Source organism: Eurypyga helias, unplaced genomic scaffold (genome assembly GCF_000690775.1).
Source record: "Eurypyga helias isolate BGI_N326 unplaced genomic scaffold, ASM69077v1 scaffold23816, whole genome shotgun sequence".
NCBI lineage: Eukaryota > Metazoa > Chordata > Aves > Eurypygiformes > Eurypygidae > Eurypyga > Eurypyga helias.
Genome location: NW_010257570.1, coordinates 99,008 through 109,483, shown reverse-complemented (window position 1 = coordinate 109,483; position 10,476 = coordinate 99,008). Strand labels below are relative to the sequence as shown.

Sequence of the window (10,476 nt, the reverse complement as noted above, 5' to 3'; positions counted from 1 at the left end):
GTGTCCTGGTGCAGACAGGATGACCCCTGCTACCTGTCCCCAACAGCCCTGACCTCAGACTCAGATGCGTGAGCAGTACTGTAATGTGAGTACACACAGTGAAACCAGCCAGGATATCCCTGCTTATGCTGCACCTCCCTGAGGAGATTTGCTTTTGATTTACAAAGGGTTATCTCTCAGCCTCTGCCACTTTTACCATCTCAGTTTTGCTTCCCCTCCCCGCTCCCGGTATTTCAATTCACCTACCCCACGTATTTCCGGGAATGCTTTCTTGCTCTGATGGCTGACGGCGGCAATTGCTCGCACCAAGTGTGGCTCTCCGAGCAGCAGCTGGCAGGCAGCAAGTCTCCCAGCACAAGGCCTTCACCTGTTCACATGAAGCTCGGGGTTGCAGCAAACGCTATTTTTGGGCAGCTGCCAGGCTCATAACTAAAGAAAAGGATCCTAAACAAAACAGGGATATTTCTCCTCTCTTGCCCTGGCACGCAGCAGGAGGGGTGCATCACTGGGACCTCCTTCTCTGTGTGCCTTTCACTAGGGATTTTGTGGGTACTGCTGTTTTGGTAGCTGCGGCTTCATGCTGACGATGAAAAATGCACTTGGCAGAGTGCAACTTGAGGGAAAACCTTCAATTTGTACTGAAAGTATAGTTACAGAAACACACAGCCTGAATGCGAACCCGGAGACGTACCCGAACGCCCCCACCCACAGGTGGCATGTCAGTGGCCCTCACCCTGTGCCAGGGCCATCCCCAGCCCTGCCGCTCTGCCCAGGCTGCCAAGAGCCGCACCAGCCACGCGCGTGTGCCGCGGGACCCCTGGGCCCCCGCCCACAGCCACCAGGCAGATGGCAGCGCTTCCGCCGCTGTCAGCACGGGGCCAGGTTGGTGGCAGGAACTGCGGCATTAAAAGCTTTAGATCTTTGTGTCAGAGCCTGCAGTTTGTCAGGGTGACTTTGCCTTAAAAGCTAGGACGGCAGTAAAGATGAAAAATGGTTTTGCCATTTTCTCCCCAGCTGCCCTCAAACTGTTTAGACCCAGCAGGACGCAGAGCGCCTGCTCCCAGCACTCCCCTCCTGTCCCCAACCCTGTGTGCCCACCAGCCCGGTACCGGCCAAGGGATGCCCGGAGCGATGGTTTCCTATGGGATCAGGCAGCCGGAGGCTGGGGAAGAAACGTCCCTTGGGCACAGCGCAGAGGCAGCAGGGATTAAAGAAATCTCACAAAATCCCTGCCTGTAGCTCTGCCGGGGCAGGATCTTCCCCGTTTTAAGACAGCCAGAAAGTCTGGCAAACAGCACTAGACCTGAAACAGCCATAGGACACAGGTGACAAACACTGACCTGGGAGTGTCTGAGAAGCTGAAACCAGGAGGGATTTAAAAGAAATCAGTAGCTTTGCTGGGATTTGCAAATAAACAAAACCGAAGTAATCTAATTTTTCGGAAGCTCAAAGCTAGGTGATTTAAGTGTCATTTAAACAGGTTTTCTCAGGCTTCCTGACCAAAACACTCATCGCTGCTCTGTACAAAATTTCAACTCAGTTTTTAAAGACTATTGCTACCAGCTGACAGGAAAGTCAAATCCCAGTCTCTGACCTTAATAAAAGTCTTATATGCTTTCTCCTACTATTGTAAGTATACAGCAACATGAAAAATGACTAAAACCAAAGCACCAACTGTGGACAAGTTCAGTATTTCACATCCTTTTGGCACCTGTGTAAATCCATATCTGGTAAAAGAAAGGGGGTAAACCAGGCCTTTTACTTTCAGACACAGCAGAGGGCTACCAGGGCATCCATACAATGGATTTTCCATCTCAGCATTCTCACTCCCGCTTGCCTAAAGTACTAAACCCATTCCTGCCGACAGGAGAAACTGGCCAGTTTTGGCCTTCGTTACAAAATCAGTGCTCAGGGAGGCTTGGCTGAGGTTTCCCAACTCAGTTCAGGCATATTGTGTTACAACAGCAACATGCCAGGTTAACTGCAACCCCAGGGAGGGCCCTTGTGAGAGAGAGAGCAACAGCAACGGCTGGGACTCTCCTAGAAGATGCTCCATCCTGGAGGAATGGGTTGGGTGGAGGCAGAGGGAAGAGGAGGATGTGTGACCGGTCGTATACCTGTATCCCGTTGATAAGCAATGCCAAGAGAAGGAGGAGAATTCAGAAAGGAGGAACCGGAATCAAAACCCAATGGGTGAGAAGCCTACATGATGTGGGGGAAAAGTATGCCGCATGTCGGTATGTCAGGCTGTTCCCTTCTGCTGACACCATGACTGCAGTTGCCCTGCCAGCCTGCTTTACCCACCAAACTCGGCTACAGGCAGAATCACACACATCAAGCTGGAAATCTCTGCCATTCAGACGATTTATGGAAAATATTTTACTTTGGTCCCCCTGAAATTACATCATTTTCCTCTTTTATCTGTCTTAAGTGTCAGGAGAGTGTGATGTTAATGAGATTCACAAAGGCTTTTGGGTAGCTGAACAGTTTTACAGTCCCACATTGATAAATGAAAGCATTTGTCACTGTTACCACATTAATGTTTCTCCCTGAGATCAAAGTCTGGATTTGCTGCATCAAATAGTACCGTCCCCTGCTACGCATTACCACGCATTACCTTCCCAGGAAACTAATTGCGATTCCGAATTTTTACATTTACAGTTCAATCACACCCTGATTCTCATACCTGCCGACTGCCATCTCCATATGCAGTATGCAAGTTATTTTTTTTAGTATGGATCTTCTCCTTGCTACCTTTGTGAAAAGCCTGAATATCTTGTTTCAGGACAATCACCTTCTTCTGGCTCTAAAAGGCTTTTCTGCAGTAAAGAATATCAGACAACTTCCTTCCTCCTGAAACCCTGGATTCAGTCATGTTAATTTACATTTATATAGCATCTTTCATCCCTAAAGATCCTGATGCACTTTACCAACTCACCCTCTCTATACACAAGCTGTACAAATATACAGGGCTACATAAACAGACACAGCAACCCCATCACTGACCGCTGAGATTCATCTCTGCGTGTATTCCCAGCGCACTCCTGGCCAGCCCTGCACACCCTACATCGAATCACCATCAAGGAGGAAAACAAGGCAGCGTGATTTAGAGGTGTGGAGAAACACAAGGAATCTAGGCAAGCAACCGAACGGCTTTACAGCCTGGGTGACTGACATCGCCTTGGCATTCTGCTGCACAGGTTAAAATGAAGTAGAGAGTGATCTGCAGTGAGTTATGCCTCGCTTCTGCACTATCAGCGCCTGTAGAAGCCCAGACTTACTGCTCCCTTCCACTGATGGGTGACCCTCAAGCAGTTTATTTTATACAACTGAAAAATACCTGCTGACGTAATGAAAACATAAGGGGAAATAAACCCCCACTCCCCAACAGCAGCAGTTGACTGGCTCTTGCCAACCCGAGGGCAGAGGAGAAGGAAGAACCCCAGCATACCTGAGACACCTTTTTGACCACGTCGCTGCCCACGAGAAAGCCCTGCGCATAGGAGCGTGCCGCGATGAAGGCTCGGGTCGCCTTCACCTTCAGGTCCCGGGGAACTTCCCCGAAGGGTTTGTGCTGCTCCGCGTGCTTCACCATGCAGTCCAGGTACTCATCTGTGATATGGTACTGGGGATTCATCAGCTTGAAGAGCCGCTCCAGCAAGCGTGTCCAGAACTCATTGAGGGCCTCTTCCAAGTTGATGTTGGAGCCCCGGTAATAGCGGCGTAGCTCGCTGTACAAGTCCTTGAAGACCTTCATGTTTTGAGTGTACAGTTCTCCATACATGCTTGGAAAAGCATCATAAAGGGCCTTTTCCGACTTGTTCAACAAATCCTGGAAATAACCTGGAGAGAGAAGAGAACGGGGATGGTGATGCGTCAGTCGAACAAGCAGGAATCCAACGGGCTGTGCTGTTTGGCAGCAATACTGAGTGCCCTGAGAACAGAGAAGGGCACTAAGAACTTTTCCTCCAACCAACCTTACCCACACTCTCAGTCTTGAGCCTTAGCTGGGAAGACTGAAGGGGGAACCCCTCAGTGCCAGAGATCCATGGTTTGGGCCTTTCTGCCTCTTGGCAGCCTCACCTAGAACCAAAACTGAGGCTCTTCTCTGATGCTATAGTGTTACCAATAGGTTTTCTCTACTGAACGCACCAACCAGCATTGCTTACATACACCAGAACCCACCCCAAGCGCTGCGACAGGATCAGGCATGACTTATTATGTATGCAAAGACAGGGCTGTACTCAGGTGTTTCTGAACAGAGGCCAACATTATCATGCTGGAGGTTCTCATTTGCTCATCTGAATTTGCACCCTTGCGTTTGTTTAGGAATAAACAACTAATGGTTTTACACCCTACGTTCAGGGGTTGTAGAAGCGAGGAAGAGTCCCATAGGAATGCTCCTGCTACATGCAGCAGGGTAAAGATGGCAGATTCGACTCCCCCCATACCAACACCTTTAGGTATTTCCATCCTCTCGACCGCCAGCTACCTTCTGACTCTCTGAGACTGCACAGTGGGGAACTCATAGCAGGACTGGCCTGATTCAATTTACTGATTTACATAAGCAACTTTAATCATTATTTAAGTCAGTGAGAGGAGAAATTATTTAAATAAAAATTTTCATTTCAATTACATTTGTACTTTTAGGGCCTTGTTGAAGAAAACCTGATTATACTATTCTTTAAATCTAAATTACTATTATTTTTTTTTGGTGATGATAAGCTCTAGTTGGAGAGAAACTGTTATTCAATTAAAATCAACAGCATGCATTTAGGTATATAAATTAACTTCACTGTGCTAGTCATATAAGAAAAGAAAGAAAAGCTTCTGAAAAATGCATACTGCATGTACGAAGCTTTATTAAATGAAGTATTTTTGAGGGAATGGCACTGACTACAATTAAAGACCTCTAACATTTTAGAACTAGTAAAGCTCATTTCCATGGGTCTATGGAAGGGCCATACAAGCTTTCCTACATTAATAATCTGCCATTGGCTTCTCAGAGTTGAATGAAGCTAAAACTCAGTAAGTGCATCGAGCAAGTGAAAACATCCTTTGCATCTGCACTACAGGCTGCCAAAATGGAAACTTCTTGTAGTATTTTAAGAAACTGATACCGAGCATTAATGGCTTGGCTTCCTCCAGCCACAGTCATGTACTGCTTAAGAGTTTAAAATTTAAGTGCTTGTAAAAGATTGTGAGCAAACTAGGTCTTAGTAGAAGTTTGGTTTAATCACTTATGCAGAGAATAAAAATATGTTATCTAAAATGGTGAATAAAACCTATGGTCTTCAAGTATACTTTTGGAAGAAATTTATTCTTATTCAACTTGATGTGGTTGGCAGTTTGGATCTCCAAACATTTCTTCTGCGATCCTGTCGTCTGTCAAATGACTGATCTGCATGAATTTCTCCAGATTCCCTATGAAAACTGGACTTCCTCCTACAGACACCAGTGCCAGTGCACTGTCAGCGCACCTAAGCCACCTATAAAATTACCTTAATGGGGGTAATTACCTGTAATGGGGGGGTCCTAATATGAAAAAAGTCAAAAGGTGATCCCATCAACAAGTGCTTTGCTAAAGGACTTTCAGTCAATAAGCAGAGACATCTGCAGCACGTGCTGTCCTACCAAAGTTTATTAAAGCCTCTCCTGCGGCATCTCAAGACAAGGGGCTCTTCGACTCCTGCCCTCTCCTCGGGTCCCTGTTCCTACTCCCTTGCCCAGCTGCCAGAGAGGAGCTCCCTCCCAAGGTAGGACAACCTTTCAGCAAAGCCTGGGGCCTCACATCCCAGCCCAAGGGACTCCGTTGGGTCTGTATTTCCCCCACTCGAACAGTTCAGCCATCGCTAGTCCCAAAGACAGCAGCACACAGCAATTGCTCACACAGGTGAGAGCTTTCCTGTTACCAAAAGCCTCACCTACACCGATAATTGTAGAGTATGCAATTAAAACTTGGCACGTACAGAGCACCCCTCCTGGTAACCCTGATCCATCGTCCTCTGCACAGACTGCTCTGCTTCTGCAAAGCACTTGAGTATCCCCTCTTACAGCCACGGCTCTGACCCAGAATAGAAGTTGTGTGCACCCACTTCTAGGAAATTTTGGCTACTCCACAGGTGAGAGGCTGCAAGAGGATGATTCACTATTTGGGACCTTCTCACCTGGCACTTCTCTGCTGCCTTAGGGTCACACGTGAGCCTGGGCTAAGGCTACCACAGCAGGACAAGCCCATGTTAGGGTTGCCACAGCCCCGTGCTCCCGCTCTGGCACTGCTGTGAGCTGACTCGGGGCTGGTCCTTCTGCAGCATCACCATTTCTTCTGGCAGTCACCTTCCCCTCCAGCATCTCCTGAAGGGACTCACAAGCCAAGCAGGGAACTGCCAAGCAGACGATCTGTCATGGCAGGACACTTTCTTGGGTCTGACTAATGTGAGTTGGCTTCATTTTTCTGTTGTCGCAGCCTCCCTACCTGTACAATGAACAGGAACGGCGCTCACCTACAACCGACACAAAATACAAAGTTTCTCTGGTGCTGATGAAATATCTAAAGGCTGCTCTGTATCTTAATGTATCACTCCAAGTGCTGCTGGTTACCCATTCACAATTTAATTAAACTCAGCTCAAACTCTCTTTCTTGTATAATCAGTGTTCTTTTCTCTGTGACAAGCAACACAAACAGAATAAATTGCTCAGCAATCCAGGTACAACACGCAGCTTGGCACTCACCATCAGGAGCAAGAAAACACCAACAAATGCAGCCCGATTTGTCAATTCAAGGTAAAATGACTTTCTTTGTATTGCTACAGGAGAAACAAGATGTCTATCTTCCCGTCAAAAAATTGGAAACTGCTCTCGAAAAAGTCCAAGCTAATTAAGAGTTGATGAACTGTTACTTCTCACCTAAGTGCAAGAATACCAATTACAGTCAACTTGTTTGTGGCTGGTTCTCAGAAAGTTCTTCTAGATTTCACACACTGAGAAAAAAAAAAAATCCACATTATCTAGGGAAAATTAATTAGCAATTAAGTCTAAATGTGTTTGTGATGAATGGCTGACCTGGCAGGGAATGTAAATGCCCATTTTGCAGCATTAGAAGGCACTAAGAAGTGGGGTTTGTCAAGAGGGATGCACAGACGCTTGTGCTAACCGCCCGGGTCTTTGGCATGATCTCAGCCTGCGCCGCTTGTACACTTAGCACGGGCATCTCCAATTAACACTGCATCTTCTCCTTAACACTCCCTGCCTGCTAATATCCAACCTTTTAACCCATTTAAACGTGCCATAGATTAAGGATATGCCAGGCCTTGAGATAAAACAACTTGCTGAAGCCTCAGGAATGGCAGGGATGGAGGGTCGGGGCTTGTGAGGAGCTATAAAGCCTTTCCAGCTCCAGGAGTCACGGCTGCACTCCCATCCCGGCAGCGGGTACACAAAAAGCTGAGGGGGGTCTGCAGAGCACCAGTTTTCCTCTGAAACGATGCACTTGTTTCCTCTCCCAGTCACAAGAAAGCAGTTATGTATCTTCCGCACTCATACCGAAAAACCCACGGATGTGCTCAGCTTCTGGCAGCCTCAGAAATTTCAGTGGAGGCACACTAGGCAGAGACACCTTCCAGCGAGTCACCTGCTACATCCATGCCTGGGCTCCCCCCTCTTTCAACAAGTTTTCTCCAAGAGCCATTGAGCAGGCGAGTCTTTCCTCACCGCTGATGGCTAAGGACTTTGCCGTGCTAGCGATTTTCTAATGCCAGTAATTCAGGGAAACTAAACTCGGTGTTCCCTGGGCCAATGGAAGGCAAGGCTGTTCCTACACGAAACTTCACCTTTTCCACTCTTGCTGCAAAAGTATTCAAAAGGAAAGAAATTAAGTGGGAGCCTGATACATTCTTATTCTTATTCTTACTCTTATTCTTACTCTTTCTTATTCTTACTCTTATTCTTGCCTCTTGTTTCCAGGCTCAGAAACAAGACAACCAGCTTTGCTCAAATGAAATTTGCCTTTTGGCAGAGGCCAGGTCTGAAAAACTTCTGCCTCAAATACAAAAATGCCAGAAAGTTATGAGCAAAGAAATGGAAGTTTTTTACAAGTGAGACAACCCTGGCTGCTGTTTATTTTGCTGTCATAGAGACAAAAACTTACTTCTCAGAAAATTAAGCTTTCAACCAGAATCCATAATCCTTGCATTCGAGAGATTGTAAATCCCCACCCATTCCCCTGCTTTGCAGCTTCCCAGTGTTCGCAGCTCATATTTTCACAGTTTCCACATTTTCACAACTCAATTCAAATTGGGAAGCTGTGAACAGCAAGGCAGGGACCGGCAGTTTGTCTCCAAAGATGGAAAGTTGAGAGTTCCCCCTTCCATACCCCCTCCAGCACCAAGTACTTTATCCAAGCTCTTTGACACCATTTGATCACTCAACATCTGGAAAACACTGGGCTTTCTTCAACTAATATAATAATGGAGTGGGAGTGGATGTAGGGAGGGATGAAGAGGACACTGAAGGAAGAACACCCAAATGCTCTTTGGGCATGCAGCAGATCTGAATTTCTTCAAAACCCATCAAATTTTAGAGGCATGCTAGAAAAAAAAAGAGAATTGGAGAAAGGTGACTGAATTGCTTTTGATCTGAGTATTATTACTGTATTATTAAAAAGGGAGGAAAACACATTGCTCAGATGATGCCATTAATTCTAAGATCAGATTTTAAAATGAAATCTGTTCCTAAAGGCAGGCTTAGCACTGGATGGTTGGATTTGGTGAAGACTCTGGGCAACTTCCCCTACCTACACCTGGAAGTCAGACATAAGAGGAGGGGAAAGGCAGCAAGGTGCAGGGCTTGAGATGGAAGGAAGCCCATGTCCAGTGATACCTCCAACCCTCCACTTTCTCTTGGAGCAGCAGAAACAGCACCCAGGGCTCTGCCCTGTCTCCACCTTCCAGCTCCAAGCTGCCCCATACTTACTCTTTTCTTAAGAGCAGACTTGACCACTCTAGGACAGCAAAATTCAATTTTGCTTATGCTTCTGAAGAGCCTTGAGTATCCCTGCAGGAACTCCCCATGACTCAGGCTGCACCCACACAGCGCAGCAGTGCTCCACAGCTGCAAGAGAGCTGGCCTCGCGCAAACGCTCCAAAGGATTTTCAGCAGCGGGGCAAGATGAAAACTTTCCTGCTGGCTGAGCATCTTTGCATGGTGAGCTAGGTTTGGGATCTGAGGGCCTTGTAGTGTGGCCATGAACTGCCAGGACAGCCGGATGTGGGGGCAAGAATGTGAGGAGGAAGAAGTATCAAATACCGTATCGTAATCTCTGAAGTCTGAGCAAGCACGTGAGCCTGTGGTGGAATTCCTGCAGGGCCAGAGCCATGGAGCAGCTCTGAAGGGAGGCCGAGTGAAATATACTGACCATTAACACTGCTATCGTGTTTCAAGAAGCTGAACTAAGAACAAGAGAGAAAAATAAGCTGACTCTGTGGTGTCCTGTACAGCAGTAAAAGCAGGGAAAGAAATAGCACGGGGACGCCTACTAGAGCAGAGCTCCCTCTCGGGGCCAGCCCGCTGGGTCTGAGGCACTGTGTTTTCCTGGGCTGAGTTCCCATTTCATACACTGCTGCACATCCCAATACCAATTTGCTTCTCCAGTTGGTTTTAATGCTGTCCTTGCAGTCAAACCACTATTAGAAAAGAACAATTCAGCAACAGAATTAAGCCATTAAAATCCAAATCTAATGTATTCATGTCTATTTTACTCACTTCAGCAAGTATGGCGATATTTTATTTATAACATTGTTATTACTCATTATTAATTTAAGTACTACCCCTCCCTGTGCTGAAGAGCTGATATCAATACAACAGCAGTGATATTCTCCGGTGTGTACCTCGGCTGGGCGTTGCCAAAGGAAATAACCACGGTCAGACCAAGTGGCTCAGGCTCCACATGCAAACAGCCACACGTGTAGCAGTCCTGATGGCATTTTCCTTGGGAGATACCTCTCTCCTCACAGTTTCACACTCCTGTGAAACAGCTGCTCTTGCGTAGCTGTTTCCTCAGCCCTGATCCACCCCGGAGAACACAGTCCCTCCCTATGTATTCTGGATCACTCTCCTCTATAATGCCTGTCCCATTTACTCATTGCTCCTGTTTGGTGGCTGCAACCTAAGAGGTGTCATGAGAAACCAAGACTCAGATGGCAAAAAAGGCCCCCCAAAAGGGAGATAAAATTATCTTCTACCTAGAAATCAAAGGATGAAGAGTGTGAACAAATGTGCCGGGATGCAAGACTCATGATGCTTTTAGGTAGTACAACTTCTAGGCTTCTCTCCCAAGAGCCACTTTGCATTTAATGGAGAACCAAATACCTCTATCTGATTTCTCCTATGCACTCTGCATCTGGGGATGCTGAGAACAGTGTAGGAACTTTGGACTGAAGAGATGTTTTGGGTCAATGAGACAACTGCCAGCTCTACCAT

General features: G+C 46.8%; 1 protein-coding gene across 1 annotated transcript in view; it reads right to left on the bottom strand.

Moving 5' to 3' along the window:
* Nucleotides 1–3,451: 3,451 nt before the first annotated feature.
* The window catches only part of LOC104511453 (glypican-1-like), a gene marked incomplete at both ends in the record, with an annotated part of 73,535 nt that continues 66,510 nt past the window's right edge, over nt 3,452–10,476 (bottom strand). The window contains one exon of the mRNA XM_010154078.1: nt 3,452–3,843. Coding sequence (XP_010152380.1) covers nt 3,452–3,843 — 392 coding nt within the window. The remainder of the gene's footprint in view (nt 3,844–10,476) is intronic.